Source organism: Pelophylax lessonae (assembly GCF_965119305.1).
Source record: "Pelophylax lessonae genome assembly, chromosome: 6".
NCBI lineage: Eukaryota > Metazoa > Chordata > Amphibia > Anura > Ranidae > Pelophylax > Pelophylax lessonae.
Genome location: NC_138773.1, coordinates 300060337 through 300077850, shown reverse-complemented (window position 1 = coordinate 300077850; position 17514 = coordinate 300060337). Strand labels below are relative to the sequence as shown.

Here is a 17514-nt window from a genome sequence, read left to right as displayed (position 1 = left end):
TGGATATGTACCGTAGCTTCGGCTACATACAGTATACCCAATGAGCCAATCACGGCGAACAATGTATTCTATTATTGAATGCAAAGCCTGCTCGGATTGGCGGAGTAACATCAGCCCAGCTTTCTGACTCCGCCAATCCAAGCAGGCTTTGCATTCAAAGGTATTTAGCAGTATAGATTTACTAAAACTATTGCATTTCCATGTTCTGTGTACTGTGGGAGACCAGATATAGTGAATGCAGGCTCCTGGGTTTAGTAACACTTTAATTGAACAAGCTGACGTTAGAAGCTGATTGTTTACCATGCCCAACGGCACCAGATTCTGAGTGCACCGGTTTAGTAAATCTCACCCATAGGAAGCCAGGGACTGTTTTAGGTGGACTTCCCTATTAACAGAACCTTGTAAATTGTATCACACCTGCACAAAATATACTCTTACCGCCATTAGTGCAGCCTGATTGTATCGTCTTAGAGTTGCTCCGGCAGACTTGGCCATGTGACTGCGGTTCTGGGCATCATGAAGGGATTGAGAAGTTCCCCTCTTTGCTCGCACTGTATACCGATGGAAGGTCTTGTGCTTGAACACCTCTTTCCTGTATAAGCAAGACAAAAAGGAACCCAATGGGATTGATCAAGAAAAAGAAGAATATGGGCACCTCTAACTAAAGCTGTCCTCACGTTCCACACTGATAGTAAAGCAATGTACTATGAGGACCTAGCTGAAAGGATTGCTTAGGTATGCCTACCTGCTTACTACATCATTACTGGCAAATATGAAATAGATTGTACGGAGAGTATAAGGTGCGTTTCTTGCTTAAAGTGCAACTGTGCCATGGTGCAATTACACTTTTATCGTAGCCCTCTCCCTACCACAGCACCTTTCCCAGTGTTAGGTCCGGGTTCACATATGTGCGAATTGGAGGTGGGTTTCTCCTGCATCCAATTCACATCACATGATGCGAGTGTAACCGGCTCTCAATGGGCCGGTTCACACATGTCCGGGTGGCCGCGGTCCAGATTTCAAAAGGGTCCTGTGCGTTTTTGGGTCCGGTTCAGGTGCCAATTCAGGCAAAAATTCGGACCGGATTCACAGCTGAACCGGTGAATAGGAACGCACCAGACCCAAGGCTGGAAACAGCGGGCGCACTTATGTGAACCCAGCCTTATACTCAACTCTCCCTTATCCAGTTAGATATTGCTCACTAAATCACAGAACAGCTTGCCAGTCAGTCTAGAATACGACTTTATACTCAGAAGCTCCATAGCAAATAATGGCAGTACACAACAATTTCAGTGGGCCCCATCTAGGAAGATTTTAAAAGTGGATGTACTAACTAGTAAAATATTATCCTGTTGGATTAGGCCCCTTTCACACTATCCGTCCGTCGGCGGACTCCGTTTATCTCAGCGGGGGATCGATCCGCCGATCCCCCACTGAGCAGGAGAATGACAGCTGTTCTCCGCGCTGTGTGCGGATATACAGCTGTCAGTTCCCCATACATCTCTATGGGGGAATCGGATGGGATGTACAGGCGGATCTGAACGGTCCGCCTGCGTGAAAGAGCCCTTAGGGAAAAAAAGGAGTATAAAAGTACAAAACCAAATAATAAATAATGGGCACCTGAGCTTGGTCCCAGACTATACACCGGTAACCCTTTGATTGCTAACTGATGCACACAATACAAACCCTTTATGAGAGTGACGGGTTTTGATTAAATACAGACTAATACCTCACAATTTACATTTTTGGGATAGTATGACTATACCGGTTATGGTGAAAGGAGAATAAAGCAATCAAAAAGCCTTTCAAATGAAAAAGGTGTGTAGCACAGTAAAGACTTCTTTAAAACAGAAGGTATTCACAGGTCTCATTCCATCACTTATCCCAAAACAAGGAGTATTCCTCATTCCAGGACAGCGAGTGGAGCCTTGCAAATCATTGCTTTATACCCGATTGGCCAGATGCACATACAGAACCGCTGCTGTATAATGCAAGACTGCTATGATGGGATGAAAGTGAAAAGATGTTAAGAAATGCATACTGGCCCACCTGGTAAATTAATGGTATAGGGGACATCAAAAAAGGATGTTTACAAGCATTATGCATCCACAAATAAATTCCTTGTTTTTTTGTATTTTAGTAATAATGCGTTACCTGGGTGTGCTCTGAGCTCAAGTAACCCGTTAACTACATTAAAATTTTATTTTATTTTTTTTACTTTGTAAAGTGGAAGGTTACGTTCACATTGCCGATTTAGGGCTCTTTAACACGGCCGCTCCGATTTCTTCTTCCGCTGCGGCACTTTTTTTTTTTTTTTTCACGGACACGGATGACGCTCCGTATGCCCGCATATCATCCCATCCGTTTGCGGATGATATACGGACATAATGTATGTCTAAGGGGATTGCGGATGTAAGCGGATGACACTGCTGACATCCAATTTTGCATCCGTTCCGTTTTTTTAACGGAAGAAAAATAGGGTTCTCTTACGTTTCAAAAAACGGAACAGAACTGAAAGGACACAAATCGGATGTCAGAGGATGGTCATCCGCTGACATCCGCAATCCCACTGACATGCATTATGTCCGTATATCACCCGCAAATGGATGGGGTGATATACAGACATACGGAACGTCCGTGTGAAAGAGGCCTTACAGTGGCCAGCAGCAGCCACCATCAGAATTGGTAGATTTTGCCGCCGCTTGTAAACACTGCATGCGAACAGCTGCAGCTGTCAGATTTGTACAAATCAATGGTAGGCACTGCGGCTGTTTGCATGTAACCACTCATCCAACTGGAATATCGAACCTGGGGACACAACTAGTGTGCATCCAAGATCTGCATTTTCGCTGAGTTTTGGCGGCACACTAACTGGCTGCAAGCGATGATCCAAATTGTATGACAGTGTTATGGTGTCCAGAGATGGCATTTATCCACCTCTGAATGCAGTGAACTGAAGCCGGCCATAGATGGTGCAATTTCCTTTCTTGCAACCTAGGTTTGCGGGAGAAAAAAAAAAAAAAAAAAAAAAAAAATCGCTTAATTCCCCCATCAACACAGTCAGTGTTGATGGGGGAATCCCTCCTGCGAAGCTACTGTGTTCTCACTGGAAGGGAAGGGGGGGGCATCCTGGCTGGGAGAACACACAGTGATTATTGCTAGCAACTGTTGCCACTGGCAATAATCACATAAAATATTGAACAGGCTGGTTGTACCCAAGTTGCTCGATCAGCCTGCCCTTACATTGTTTGAATCTCAGCTGGTCCCTGCTAAACTGCCCGAAATTTGAACGGTCTATGGCCGGCTTAACTGCACATATTCGGCCATGTAAATGTAGCCCTAGGACTCACCAGACATGAGGACCCTTGGCGTGGGTGGTGAGCTTACATATTTATGCAAAAATACAATAAAATGATACTGTATGCCACTTCAAAAGACAATACAATAAGGGGAAAGCGTATAGATATCCTCACCCCTTAAACACTGCGCCAGCAAAATGTCCTCCTCCAGCCATAAGAATCACCACTGTTGGTTGGTCCTGCTGACTCTTTACACAGCTCAGTAGCTGTTCTGGGCTCACTTCCATGTCCTGAAATACACAGATTGCCTTTAATACCGGATTTGTGTTCAGCTGTCCATGTGCGGCAGTCACTGTGAATTTACCTTTGTTACCCCCAGCACACAGCGGTACACAGACAGCAGTTTCCCCTGACCATTCCTAAACAGGACCCTTTGGGAGCGGTTTGGATGACCCAAGTCCAGAGAAGTCTCGAAACTGGACTCAAGGGAGGTTCCTGAATTCTCTTCATCTGAGCTGTCTGAATCAGAGCCAGAAATACTGGACAAGTCCCCTGCAAGAGAGCAAAATCAGATTTCAGAATCCTTGTTACCTTTCACCCGTATCCTTCCCTGTCCACCTGCCCCGTGTCATGTCCATCAATACTCTCACCGTCCTGTGTCTTGTTCTGGAAGTCTTCCTCGCTCAGAGGACCTGATCCCTTGATTCTCCGTTTCAGGTTAAAGCGATGCCAGTCCAAAGTGTAATGTTCTTTCTTTAAAGGAAATATACAGAGGGGAATTTATTAAATGGGAGCAGCTGTGCATGGAAACCAGTTTCCTTCTATTATTTTCAAAGTTTAACTGAATAAGCCGAGATAGAATCTGATTGTTTGCCATGGACAGCTGCTTGACTGTCTGCATTTTTGATAAATTTCCCCCATATTCTTTTAAGCATGCATGAGAAAGAAGAAGGAAGAAGAAGAAGAAGGAAGAAGAAGAAGGAAGAAGAAGGAGGAAGAAGAAGGAAGAAGAAGAGAAATCGCTGGTCTCCTGCATATCTGACAGTTTATCTGTGTACCCTTACAAGCAGATATACTGACAGGAAGAGCCAATGAACTACCAGCACTCAGGCAGTGGCTGCAGCATTGGAAACATGTTGCATATTTCACCCTTAAAACAGGGGGAACATGTTACATATTCCCAAAGGTGAACTTATCCTTTCAGCTTGTTCAATTAGGGCTCTTTAACACACTGAGTCGGGCTCTGTTGTTCTCAGCGGGGGATCGATCCGCCGATCCCCTGCTGAGCAGGCAGATGACAGCTGTGTCTCCGTGCTGTGTGCGGAGACACAGCTGTCAGTTCCCCATGCATCTCTATGGGGGAAATCAGATGGGAACGAACCTTCGTTCCGTTCTAGTCCAATCGACGGATGGAAAATAGGGTTTCCATCTGTCCAGAAATGACAGGTCGGATCGGATGTCAACGGACATGTCTCCGCTGACATCTGATGCCCCATAGACATGCATGGGGGGGACCGTTCAGATCTGCCAAAAAAACTGACAGGCGGATCTGAACGGTCCGCCTGTGTGAAAGTGGCCTTAAGCTTTGCCAATAAAACCTGGAAGTTGATAGATTACAATGCACAGCTGCACCGGATTCTGTGTGCACAAGTAAATCTCCCTCTGTGAGTCAGCTTATTTAGGCCCCTTTCACACATGAGGACCATTCAGATCTGCCTGTCCATTTTTTGGCGGATCTGAACGGATGCCTCATGTATCTCTATGGGGCATTGGAGGTCAGCGGAGACATGTCCACTGACATCCGATTCGTCAAATCTGGACGGATGGAAACCCTATTTTCCATCCGTCCAGCGGATCGGATAAGAATGGACAGGCGGTCTGTTCCCAATCCGATTCCCCCATAGAGAAGAATGGGGACCTGACAGCTGTGTCTCCGCACACAGTGTGGAGACACAGCTGTCATCCTCCTGCTCAGCGGGGGATCGGCGGATCGATCCCCCGCTGTGAAAAAGGAGTCCACCTGACGGACTCCGTGTGTGAAAGAGGCCTAAGGCCCCTTTCAAGCGAACGATCCGATCAGATCCGCCTGTCAGTTTTTTTGACGGACCTGATCGGATCCTCCATGCATCCCTATGGGGCAGCAGATCTCAGCTGAGACCCGCTGCTAGCCGATTCCGATCCTGTCCGTCAAATCCAGACGGATGGAAACCCCATTTTCCATCTGTCCAGAGCATCTGATCTGATGGGAATCGGATGAGAATGGACAGGCGGTCCGTTCTCATCCGATTCCCCCATAGAGAGCAGTGGGGCCTTGTGAAAGGACCCTAAGGGTCCTTTCACACGGGCTTTCCGCACGTCGGACTCAGTTTTGCTCAGCAGAGATCGATACGCCGATCCCCGCTGAGCAGGAGGGTGACAGGTCTGTCTCTGCTTACTTTGCTGAGATGGCGCTGTCAGATCCCTGCTCTCCTCTATGGGAGATCGGATGAAAACGGACCACCTGTCCGTTTTCATCCGATCCTCCGGACGAATGGAAAATAGGGTTTCCATCCATCTGGATTTCACGGACAGGATCGGATCGGAGAGCAGCGGGTGTCAGCAGAGATGTTCCCACTGACATCCGCTGCTCCATAGAGGTGCATGAAGGATCTGATCAGGTCCGCCTGAAAAAACTGACAGGCGGACCTGATCGGAAAGCCCGTGTGAAAGGGGCCTTAGGGCTCATTCACACTACCTGCACTGGGCTGCACTACTCAATGCAAGGTCAAACCAAATACCATTGATTTCACTGGTGCCCATTTTAACCAATGCCCTGCATTGAAGAAAGCTGAAAAATGAAAATTGGACAAGATGCCCAATATCAGATCAGGTATTACCAGTGGACATTGGCTCTACATATCTGTTCTGAGTCAGCTAGGCAGGAGCCTAGCATTCTTCGGACACCTATGGCTGAAGAACCGTCTCTGGAAGCCTATACTGCCCATACCAAACAATCAGAGAATCATCCAGTGCAGTATGAAGAGGGAAAGAAAAATCTCATTGGATAGGCAATAGTGTATGCCCCTTGTAGTCTGATAGTTGAGCTCAACAATATCAAATTGCTCCCAAACTTAGAGCAAGGAATTAAAACACAGACAGCCACTGTCACATGTCTTCAGAAAGGAATCCAAATATCAGTTACCTGTTCCTCTCTGCTGTCAAACGTGGACTGACAAGTGGTGCAGCTCAACCGATTGGAAATTTCCAGGATGCTGGACCCTCTACTTTCACAATTTTCTACATGAAAATGATAATTATATGTAAAAAAGTCAGATATGCAAGGCATTACTCCATTTTGCCGCAGCCGGCGTGTGGGTGTCTCGGTCCTTGTCTTCATCCCGCACTCAGTAGGTCAGAAGTGGAGCCTTTTTACTTCTCTTCACCAGGAATCCTTCAGGCATGTCTGTGGCAGAAGCAGTGAAACCCCCCTGGCCCAGTCCTCCCCTGCTGACTGTCCCACCCATCCCTTTTGATCACTGACATTGTTTCTTTCATTAATGGTGACTTGGACTCTTATGTGGGCTTTACCTTCGGTGGTCTCCATCAATGCAGCCTGCCTGGGAACTCCCACCCAACAAGGCATTTTGCCATTTACATAACTCCTCGCAAGGTCCAGTCCACTGCTTGCATCGGTTCTGAGAGGAGTACTGAGGCACGGTGGTGGGATAGAGGGGTATAGGTTTGTTGGTAAAATGGCGCTACCACTATATTCCAGGTTAAAGGACATAAAACTCATAAAAGGTGAAAACACAAGCTGTGCCAATTAAGAGAACCTAAAATCACATAAGAGTCAATATGGTAGTGTTGGGTCTTATAATATATAATAATTATTATATATTTTATAAGACCCAACACTACCATATTGGCTCTTATGTGATTTTAGCTTCTCTTAACCACTTGCCGAGCGCCCACAGTATATTTACTGCGGCAGTCAGCCCCTCACAGGCAAAGCGACGTAGTACTACGTTGCTAGCCTGTGAGGCTCTAGGGAGCGAGCGCGCGCCACCCGAGGCGCGCTCCCGTCCCTGCTCATTCACGGACCCCCCCGCGCGTGTGACTGGCGGACCCGATGTCCGCCGGTCACTCGTGATCGTCTGCTGTAAAGGGAGAAAGGCAGGCGGCTAATGTAAACAAAGCCGCCTGTCATTCTCCCCTGTGTAAGAACAGAGATCATACGGTCCTGCTATGCAGGATCGTATATCTCTGTTGTTACACAACCAACCACATCCCTTCACAGTTAGAAACACGCCCCTAGGGACACACTTAACCCCTCCTTCTCCAATAAAGTTAACCCCTTCCCTGCCAGTGTCATTTTTACAGTAACAGTGCATATGTATAGCACTGATTACTGTAGTAATGTCACTGGTACCCCCAAAAGTGTCAAAAATGTCAGTCAAGGGTCCGATCTGTCCGCCGCAATGTCGCAGTCCCGCAAACAAAAATAAATAAAAATCGCAGATCGCCGCCATCACATGTTGGAAAAAAAAAAAAAACAACAAAAATGACAAAAATCTTTCCTTTCCCTTGGTTAGTAAACGCAATAACTTTTGCCCAAACCAATCAAAATATGCTTTTTGCGATTTTTTTTTACCAAACATATGTAGCAGAAAACAAATTGGCCTAAAATGGTAAAAAAATTTTGATTTTTACATTTTTTTTGGGGGAATTTCATAAAAAAAAAAAAAAAAAAAAAAAGTGAAAAATATTGTTATTTTTGCAAAATTGTCGCTCTTTTTTTGTTTATAGCGCATGATAAAAAAAAAAAAAAAAAAAAAAAAAAAAAAAAAAAAAAAAAAAATCGCACAGGTGATCAAATACCACCAAAAGAAAGCTCTGTTTGTGGGAAAAAAAGGACGTCAAATTCGTTTAGGTACAGCGTCGTACGACCGCGCAATTGTCCGTTAAAATAATAGGGCCTGGTCAGGAAGGGGGGTAAAATCTTCCGGGGCTTAAGTGGTTAATATTTGGCACAGCTTGCGTTTTCACCTTTTATGGTTTTATGTCCTTTAACCTGGAATATAGTGGTAGCGCCGTTTTACCAACAAGCCTATACCCCTTTATTCACACACTACCTCAGTGGTAGGTTGGTGGCAGCTTTAACCTCAGAAAAACCCCCAACTCCATGGCGCCGGTACAATCTAATCTTTTTCACGGTGGTGGGATATTTTCAGGAAGCTCTGTACAGCACCCTGCCTGCTCCTCCCATCAGCCATGAGCTGCCTGCTTTGCATAGAGAAGCACAGAAACCAGTGTTGGGGGGGTAACGAGTTACAAAGTAACTGATTACAGTAACTACATTACTTTTTTTGGTAACGAAGTAAAGTAACTAGTTACAATACTAATATTGGTAACTACACTACTTTACTAGGCTATAGGAAGTAACTACACTACTTTACTAGGCTATAGGAAGTAACTACACTACTTTACTAGGCTATAGGAACGCGCTTTCCTGCGTTACCCAAGCTGTGCGATACAATCGTTATTTCGAAGAATAGAGAGGGATGAAGTTTATGACTTTTTGTTGCACTTTATGTTTTATTCTGTTTTTTCAGGTTTTGTTCTCATGTTTCCCAAAGCCTGTGTTTATACAATAAACTCTATGCAGAAAGAGGAAAGTAAAGTAATAAGTAGTGAAGTTACTTTTCAAATGCAGTAACTAGTAAAGTAATCTCATTACAATTTACAGAAGTAACTAATTACAATTTTTGAGTAACTACCCCAACACTGACAGAAACCCAGTGAGAACATCACTGGGTCCAAAATATGGCATGTATTGAAAAGTGAAAGGTTTCATATTAAAATTTCATTAGCATATTGGGGGAATTAGGATGCAGAGAAGACAAAATAGAAGCAGATTTAACCTCTTCTTTAAAACTAAAGTCTAGTTCTGTAATTTTACTACTTTGAAGTCCAATGCTGCTCCTCTTCTGGTCTGAATGGCAGCCAGCATCATCCAACCCACTTCCTGTGGGTCCAGGTTGTCACAATCACACCCCATGGAGGCACATGATACACAGCCTGGGCTCACCGTACTATGGACAGAGCTATTCTCATTGGACCGACATAAGCGCTGCCCAGTCTGGGAGGGAGGAGCTTCCCTCCGCAAGAGACGAAAAGGAAGGACCTGCAATTTCCCCAGACTGTCCTGAAGACTGCAAGAATTGTTTTTTCTGCTATTAATTCTATTGCATGCAAGAAACAGATAGAAAGTTTAATAATAAAAAAAAAAAAAAAAAATTACGCTGAGCAGTAACTTTCTTCTTCTTTTTTTTTTTTTTTAAAAAAAGAAGAAAGTTACTGCTCAGCGTAAATTTATTTTTTTCCCCCCAGGTACCTTCATATACAGATCTCTCCATGGTTTTCAGCCACCTGTCTCCTTGTTGAGATGCAGAGAATTATAAAAGCAGAGTGCAGATTCTTACCTGGGAGTTTCTCTTTATCTTCTGCAAATCCCGCTTTTGCATTATTATTATTATCCAGGGAAAGGTCTGAGAACAAATCGCTTTCTGGGTTCAGGTCAAATAGGCACAATGTCTGTAATCCGGGAGACCTGCCAACATTGTTTAGAGAAGAGCATAAGAAGAAAGCATGGAATCGATTATTAAAGTAGAATTAAAAGCAAAACTTTTTTATGTGGATAGAGTAGGGAAGTGTTAGAACCCCTGTCAGATTTTTATTGCAGTCTGTGTCCCTATACTGTTCTGGTCACCAATGTCATCGGGAATTAAAACAATTTTGAGTTGTCACCAGAAAAGGAAGAGAGGTAAAATCTTCTAATGGGGACACCAGTTCCTGGAGACCACTAAGAAAGGATTTCCCTTATGTAGCACTGCCCCCTAGGGAGCTGCTGAGTGTGGATTCCCCTGGGTTACCCATAGCAACAGTCTGTAAAACTTATCACTTTAACCACTTTAAGACCGGAGGATTTGGCTGCTCAATGACCAGGCCCTATTTTGCGATTCGGCACTGCGTGACTTTAACGGACAATTGCGCGGTCGTGAGACGCTGTACCCAAATGAAATTGACGTCCTTTTTTTTTCCATAAACAGAGCTTTCTTTTGGTGGTATTTGATCACCTGTGCGATTTTTATTTTTTGCGCTATAAACAAAAAAAGAGCGTCAATTTTGAAAAAATATTTTCACATTCTTTTATATGAAATTCTCAAAAAAAAAAAAAAAAAAAAAAAAAATGTGAAAATCAAATTTTTTTTAACCACTTAAGCCCCGGAAGATTTTACCCCCTTCCTGACCAGGGGGTATTTTGCGATTCGGCACTGCGTGACTTTAACGGACAATTGCGCGGTCGTGCGACGCTGTACCTAAACGAATTTGGCGTCCTTTTTTTCCCACAAACAGAGCTTTCTTTTGGTGGTATTTGATCACCTGTGCGATTTTTTGATCACGCGCTATAAACAAAAAAAGAGCGTACATTTTGCAAAAATAACAATATTTTTCACATTTTTTTTTATATGAAATTCCCCCCAAAAAAAATGTAAAAATCAAAATTTTTTAACATTTTCGGCCAATTTGTTTTATGCTACCTATGTTTGGTAAAAAAAAAAAAAAAAAAAAAAAAATCGCAAAAAGCGTAATTTGATTGGTTTGCGTAAAAGGTATCGCGTTTACTAACAAAGGGAAAGATTTTTGTCATTTTTGTTGTTTTTTTTTTTAACGCGTAATGGCGGCGATCTGCGATTTTTTTGAGGTACTGCGACATTGCGGCGGACAGATCGGACCCTTGACTGACATTTTTGACACTTTTGGGGTTACCAGTGACATTACTACAGTAATCAGTGCTATAAATATGCACTGTTACTGTAAAAATACACTGGTAGTGAAGGGGTTAACTTTATTTGAGAGGGAGGGGCTGTGTGTGTCCCTAGGGGCGTGCTTTCTACTGTGATTGGCTGTGGCTTGAGCTGTAAGGACACTGATCAACGGATCTACATAGTAGATCCATGTGATCAGTGTTTTTACAGCGAGGAGAATGACAGGTGGCTTGTTTACACAAGCCGCCTGACTTTCTCCCTCTCCCCCGCCGATCGCAGAGTGGCCGGCGGACATCGGGTCCGCCGGTCACACGCGCGCGGGGGGGGGGGGGGGGGGGGGGGGTTGTAGGGTCCGTGACCACGCGGGAGCGCGCCTCCCTAGACCCTCACAAGCAAGCGACGTAGCCCTACGTCACTTGGCCTGTGAGGGGCTGACCGCAGACGTAGATAGTCGTGCGGCGGTCGGCAAGTGATTAACATTTTAGGCCAATTTGTTTTCTGCTACATATTTTTGTTAAAAAAAATAAAATCGCAATAGGCATATTTTGATTGGTTTGCGCGAAAGTTATTGCGTTTACTAGCTACGGGAAAGATGTCAGTTTATTGTTTTTTTTTTATATACTAGTAATGGCAGCGATCTGTGATTTTTTGCAGGACTGCAACATTGCGATGGACAGATCGGACCCCTAACTGACATTTTTGACACTTTTGGGGTTACCAGTGACATTACTACAGTAATCAGTGCTATATATATGCACTGTTACTGTAAATATGGCATTGGCAGGGAAGGGGTTAACAGTATCGGTGATCAAGGGGTTAAATGTGACCCTAGGGGTGTGATTCTATCTGTGGGGGGGGCGTGGCTTGTGAAGTCATCACAGAGACATGTGATCCTATATAGCAGGATCACATGACATCTGTGATCACTTCAGGGTTCATCATCATCATCGTACATCAGCCGTCCGTCCTTCTCTCTCAGCTGCGGGAGATCCCAAGTGGCTGGTGGCCATCGGAGCCGCCTGTCACACGCACTAGCTTCCCAGCTGATGAGCGGGTGTGGGAGCGCATCACTGGCGGTGCGTGATCGCCCCCTAGCTCCTCCCAGGTGAGGGCCATACATGTACGGGACTTTGCCTGGGAGAGCCAGACTGCCGCCGTACAACTGCGGCGTGTGGTCGGCAAGTGGTTAAGACTTGGCTCAGACAATGAACAGTCCAGGGGATTTGGTTTTTGTGTTTTATTTTAGAACTTGGATGGGAGAAGGGATGAGTGGGATACTCCAACCTGAACTATGCACAATTTCTGAGGACAACTGACTAGTGTGTGCAGCAAGGCCGCTACTTCACCTTGCCACTGAAGTGAAGTAGAAGATATGTTCCTGACTGAATTGGGTCCTGACATGGCACCCCCTTTCTTACTTCCCATGTATGCTAGCCTCTTGTCCACTAACTCTCCACTGGAGTGGTCCCCTTCCTGGGCTGACCCCTGGCAAGCTCCCTGGTACTCACAGACACTGTTTTTCCCTGGGTTGCTCTGCCACTTGCTCCACTGTCAGTATCCGGACCTCCTGGCTCAGCAGCACACTCTGGCTCACTAGGTTGACTGCCTGTGACCACCTTCCTTGCTGACAGGAGGAGAGACAGCTGTCACCCTCCTCCTGGGACCTGGCTTCCCACCCAAAGACACCCTGTCACATGTGCCCTTGGCTTTTATGACCTATCCCAGGAGATACCGCTGTTGTGCCCTCCCACTAGACCAGCCACAAAAGCCTGTGTGTCACTGGCTGGGTTTCCTCCACTGTCCAACAAGCCCCTCCATTGGATACAGTGGGGACACTCCCTCAGACCAAGTGAATTGCACCTGGACACATGTAACAGGCAAAACTACTGATCAGGCTCCCCTGATTAGCAGATGGAGCAAACAATGATTTTATCTAGCACCTAACTAGGAGGGTGCTACACTTATATTAGAAAAATATTCTCTCACTTCCTGTTCAGTCAATAGAGAGTGAAAAAAAATCTCCTTAATTAGACACAGATGACAGAAAAAAAAAAAAATGAACACTCCCTTACTCTATCCAAAGAAAAGAAAAAAAAATTTGCCTTTTCACCCTTTTCTTCAGCTTCCCCAAAAAAAAAAAAAAAATTAATCGCAAAATTTGAGGTTTTTAATATTTTAAAGGGGGGTATACCTTTCTTGGGGGGGGGCATTCCCTGGCTTCTTGCATTGCCTGAACCTTTCTGGGATACCCAGGTCATGGATCCCAGGAGGCTGCAACAATCTACAGCGCATGTGTGTCATCCTGGGGTGGCTGCATAACCCAGAAGAGACAGTTGGTACCCCCAATAACATGAGAGGAACAGCTGCGTGAGATTTGGACCCCTCAAGGCCATTGCTGGATCTCCAGGGATACCAGAATTGGTGCAAACCCCGACTATAGAGATAAGAAGGGGTTGGTGAAGTTTCCGCTTTATGAATGTTCTAAGTTGGATATGATCAGTACATTTCCCTGATAGGGATGAGTTCAGGGGAGTCCAAACCCACCTGAGCTCTCTCACCAAGAAGCTGTCAAAGCCGTCAGCCAATCATAGATGACTGAGGCATTCCCCACCCCACAGTCCTGGTGTGCATACACTCACCGGCCACTTAATTATTAGGTACACCTTGCTAGTACCGAGGTTGGAACCACTTTTGCCTTCAGAACTGCCCTAATTCTTGGTGGCATAAATTTAACAAGGTGTTGGAAACATTCTTCAGAGATTTTGCTCCATAGTGACATGATAGCATCACGCAATTGCTGCAGATTTGTCGGCTGCACATCCATGATGGGAATCTCCCGTTCCACCACATCCCAAAGGTTCTCTATTGGATGAGATGTGGTGAGTGTGGAGACCATTGGAGGACGGTGACCTCATTGTCATGGTGAAGAAACCAGTGGTGAGATGATCTGAGCTTTGTGACATGGTGCATTATCCTGCTGGAAGGAGCCATCAGAAGATGGGGACACTGTAGTCATAAAGGGATGGACATGGTCAGCAACAATACTCAGGTAGGCCGTGGGGTTTAACCGATGCTCTATTGGTACGAAGGGGCCCAAAGTGTGCCAAGAAAATATCCCCCACACCATTACACCACCAGCCTGAACCATTGCCCTTCCCCCACACCATTACACCAGCAGCCTGAACCATTGCCCTTCCCCCGCACCATTACACCACCACCACCAGCCTGAACCGGTGATACAAGGAAGGATGGATCCATGCTTTCATGTTGTTTACACCAAATTCTGACCCTACCATCTGAATGTCACAGCTGAAATCCAGACTCATCAGACCAGGCAACATTTTATTCCAATCTTCTATTGTCCAATTTTGGTGATCCTGTGTGAATTGTAGCCTCAGTTTCCTGTTCTTAGCTGACAGGAGTGGCACCCAGGGTGGTCTTCTGCTGCTGTAGCTAATCTGCTTCAAAGTTCGATGTGTTGTGTGTTCAGAGATAGTATTCAACATATCTTGTTTCGAACGAGTGATTATTTGAGTTACTATTGCCTTTCTATCATCTGGAACCAGTCTGCCCATTCTCCTCTGACCTCAACAAGGCATTTTCCTCCACACAACTGCCACTCACTGGATATTTTCTCTTTTTCGGACCATTCTCTGTAAATCCGAGAGATGGTTGTGTGTGAAAATCCCAGTAGATCGGCAATTTTTGAAATACTCAGACCAGCCTGTCTGACACCAACAACCATGCCATGTTCAAAGTCACTTAAATCCCCTTTCTGATGCTCGGTTTGAACTTCAGCAAGTCGTCTTCACCACATCTAGATGCCTAAATGCATTGAGTTGCTGACATGCGATTGACCGATTATCAATTTGTGTTACCAAGCAATTGAATGGGAGTAGCTAATAAAGTGGCCGGTGAGTGTATGTATAGCTGTGGGGTGGGAATGCCTCTGGCCCCTATGATTGGCTGTCGACTTTGACAGATTCTTGGTGGGATAGTTCAGGTGGGTTTGGACTGCTCCCTGGCTGTGGCACCGATCCAATGAATACAATGATTTCTGCATAGCTCCCAACTATCCCTGATTTTGAAGGACTGTCCCTGATTTGGAACAATTTCCCTCTGTCCCTCTTTCATCCTCATTTGTCCCTCATTTTGTTCTGATCTACAGTATATAGTACAGAATGCACCGTTTATCTGTTACCCAGTGCCACATTTCTAAGACATGTATAGGGAGTTCTGATCCCATCTGTCATAACTGTTCCAGGTAAAAGAGCACTGAGGATCAGCAGGATCACCAACCAGCCAACTACTGATCTTAGGAGAGCAGCTGAGCTGACCAGGAGGAGGTGTGATGTCAGCTATACTTCAATAAAAGAACATTCTCCCTCTCAGTGCAGCATATGGCAGGACTCATCTCACTGACAGTCCCACAGAAGACCCCGCCCCTCCCAATCCTCCTGTATTGTAAACAATATATAAATAACATAATACAGTAATCAGGGGGACATCCCAGACATTCTCACCCCTCCATGCTGCTCACGTGGGACCCAGCTGTCACTTTACTTCCGGGTTTAACCTCACTTCCGCCCGATCCAGCCTTTCTGCTTCAACTCTGACCCAAAACAAACCATGAGCCCCGCCCGGCGGAACATCATTGGTCAAACCACTGACAGCCCCTCCTGTGGTTGGTGGGGAGGACGCCACTGCCCTCAGATCGTCTGCCGATCGGTTAGTTGGGCTGTTGATGCTGCTGAGAGTCAGTCTGGGCTGAAGGGAGAGGCGAGGAGCGGCCGTGTGGTGAGGAGGTGAGGAGGGAAATACTGACACCCCGAGGAGGGATCTACTGACACCCTGAGGAGGGATCTACTGACACCCTGATATTTACTGACACTGAACTCTGACTGACACCCTGATATTTACTGACACCCTGATATTTACTGACACTGGGGTGTCCATGTACTGACATTGCTATGACTGCTTACTGACACACTGATATTTACTGACATTGGTATATGACTGCTTACTGACAGGAGGTGTCCATATACTAGAAGTGTGACCACTTACTGACACACTGCTATTTACTAACATTGGCGCAATGACTTACTGACATGTTGCTTTTTACTGACAGTTGGATGTGTATATGCTGAAAGTATAGGACCGCTTACTGATACAGTAATATTTACTGACGGGTATCCATATACTCACATTAGCATGAGTGTTTACTGGCATACTGCTATTTACTGACAGTGGGATGTCCATATACTTTACTAACACTAGTATGAGTGCTTACTGACACACTGATATTTACTGCCATTGGTATATGACTTTTTACTGACAGGAGGTGTCCATATACTAGAAGTGTGACCACTTACTGACACACTGATATTTACTGACGGGGTATCCATATACTCACATTAGCATGAGTGCTTACTGACACACTGATATTTACTGCCATTGGTATATGATTGCTTACTGACACACTGCTGTTTACTGACAGGAGGTGGGTGTCCATATACTAGAAGTGTGACCCCTTACTGACACACTGCTATTTATTAACATTGGTACAATTACTGACACGTTGCTTTTTACTGACAGTTGGTTGTGTATATGCTGAAAGTATAGGACCGCTTACTGATACACTGATATTTACTGACGGGGTATCCATATACTCACATTAGCATGAGTGCTTACTGACATACTGCTATTTACTGACAGTGGGATGTCCATATACTTTACTAACACTAGTATGACTGCTTACTGACACACTGCTGTTTACTGACAGGAGGTGGGTGTCCATATACTAGAAGTGTGACCACTTACTGTGTGACACACTGCTATTTACTAACATTGGTGCAATTACTTACTGACATGTTGCTTTTTACTGACAGTTGGGTGTGTATATGCTGAAAGTATAGGACCGCTTACTGATACACTGATATTTACTGACGGGTTATCCATATACTCACATTAGCATGAGTGCTTACTGACGTACTGCTATTTACTGACAGTGGGTTGTCCATATACTTTACTAACACTAGTATGAGTGCTTACTGACACACTGATATTTACTGCAATTGGTATATGACCACTTACTGACACACTGCTATTAACATTGGTACAATTACTGACACTTTGCTTTTTACTGACAGCTGGGTGTTTATATGCTGAAAGTATAGGACCGCTTACTGATACAGTCATATTTACTGACGGGGTATCCATATACTCACATTAGCATGAGTGTTTACTAACATACTGCTATTTACTGACAGTGGGATGTCCATATACTTTACTAACACTAGTATGAGTGCTTACTGACACACTGATATTTACTGCCAATATTATATGACTGCTTACTGACACACTGCTGTTTACTGACAGGAGGTGTCCATATACTAGAAGTGTGACCA

At 45.0% G+C, this 17514-nt stretch overlaps 1 protein-coding gene across 1 annotated transcript in view; it reads right to left on the bottom strand.

Moving 5' to 3' along the window:
• Positions 1-15688, bottom strand: part of STK16 (serine/threonine kinase 16) — a 170361-nt gene extending 154673 nt beyond the window's left edge. Inside the window, exons 1-7 of the mRNA XM_082262066.1 lie at positions 15631-15688; positions 9761-9888; positions 6481-6575; positions 3950-4052; positions 3664-3851; positions 3474-3589; positions 439-592 (exon numbers count right to left, since the gene is read on the bottom strand). Coding sequence (XP_082118192.1) covers positions 439-592; positions 3474-3589; positions 3664-3851; positions 3950-4052; positions 6481-6575; positions 9761-9888; positions 15631-15638 — 792 coding nt within the window. The 5' untranslated portion in view covers positions 15639-15688. The remainder of the gene's footprint in view (positions 1-438; positions 593-3473; positions 3590-3663; positions 3852-3949; positions 4053-6480; positions 6576-9760; positions 9889-15630) is intronic.
• Between the last annotated feature and the right edge of the window lie 1826 nt (positions 15689-17514).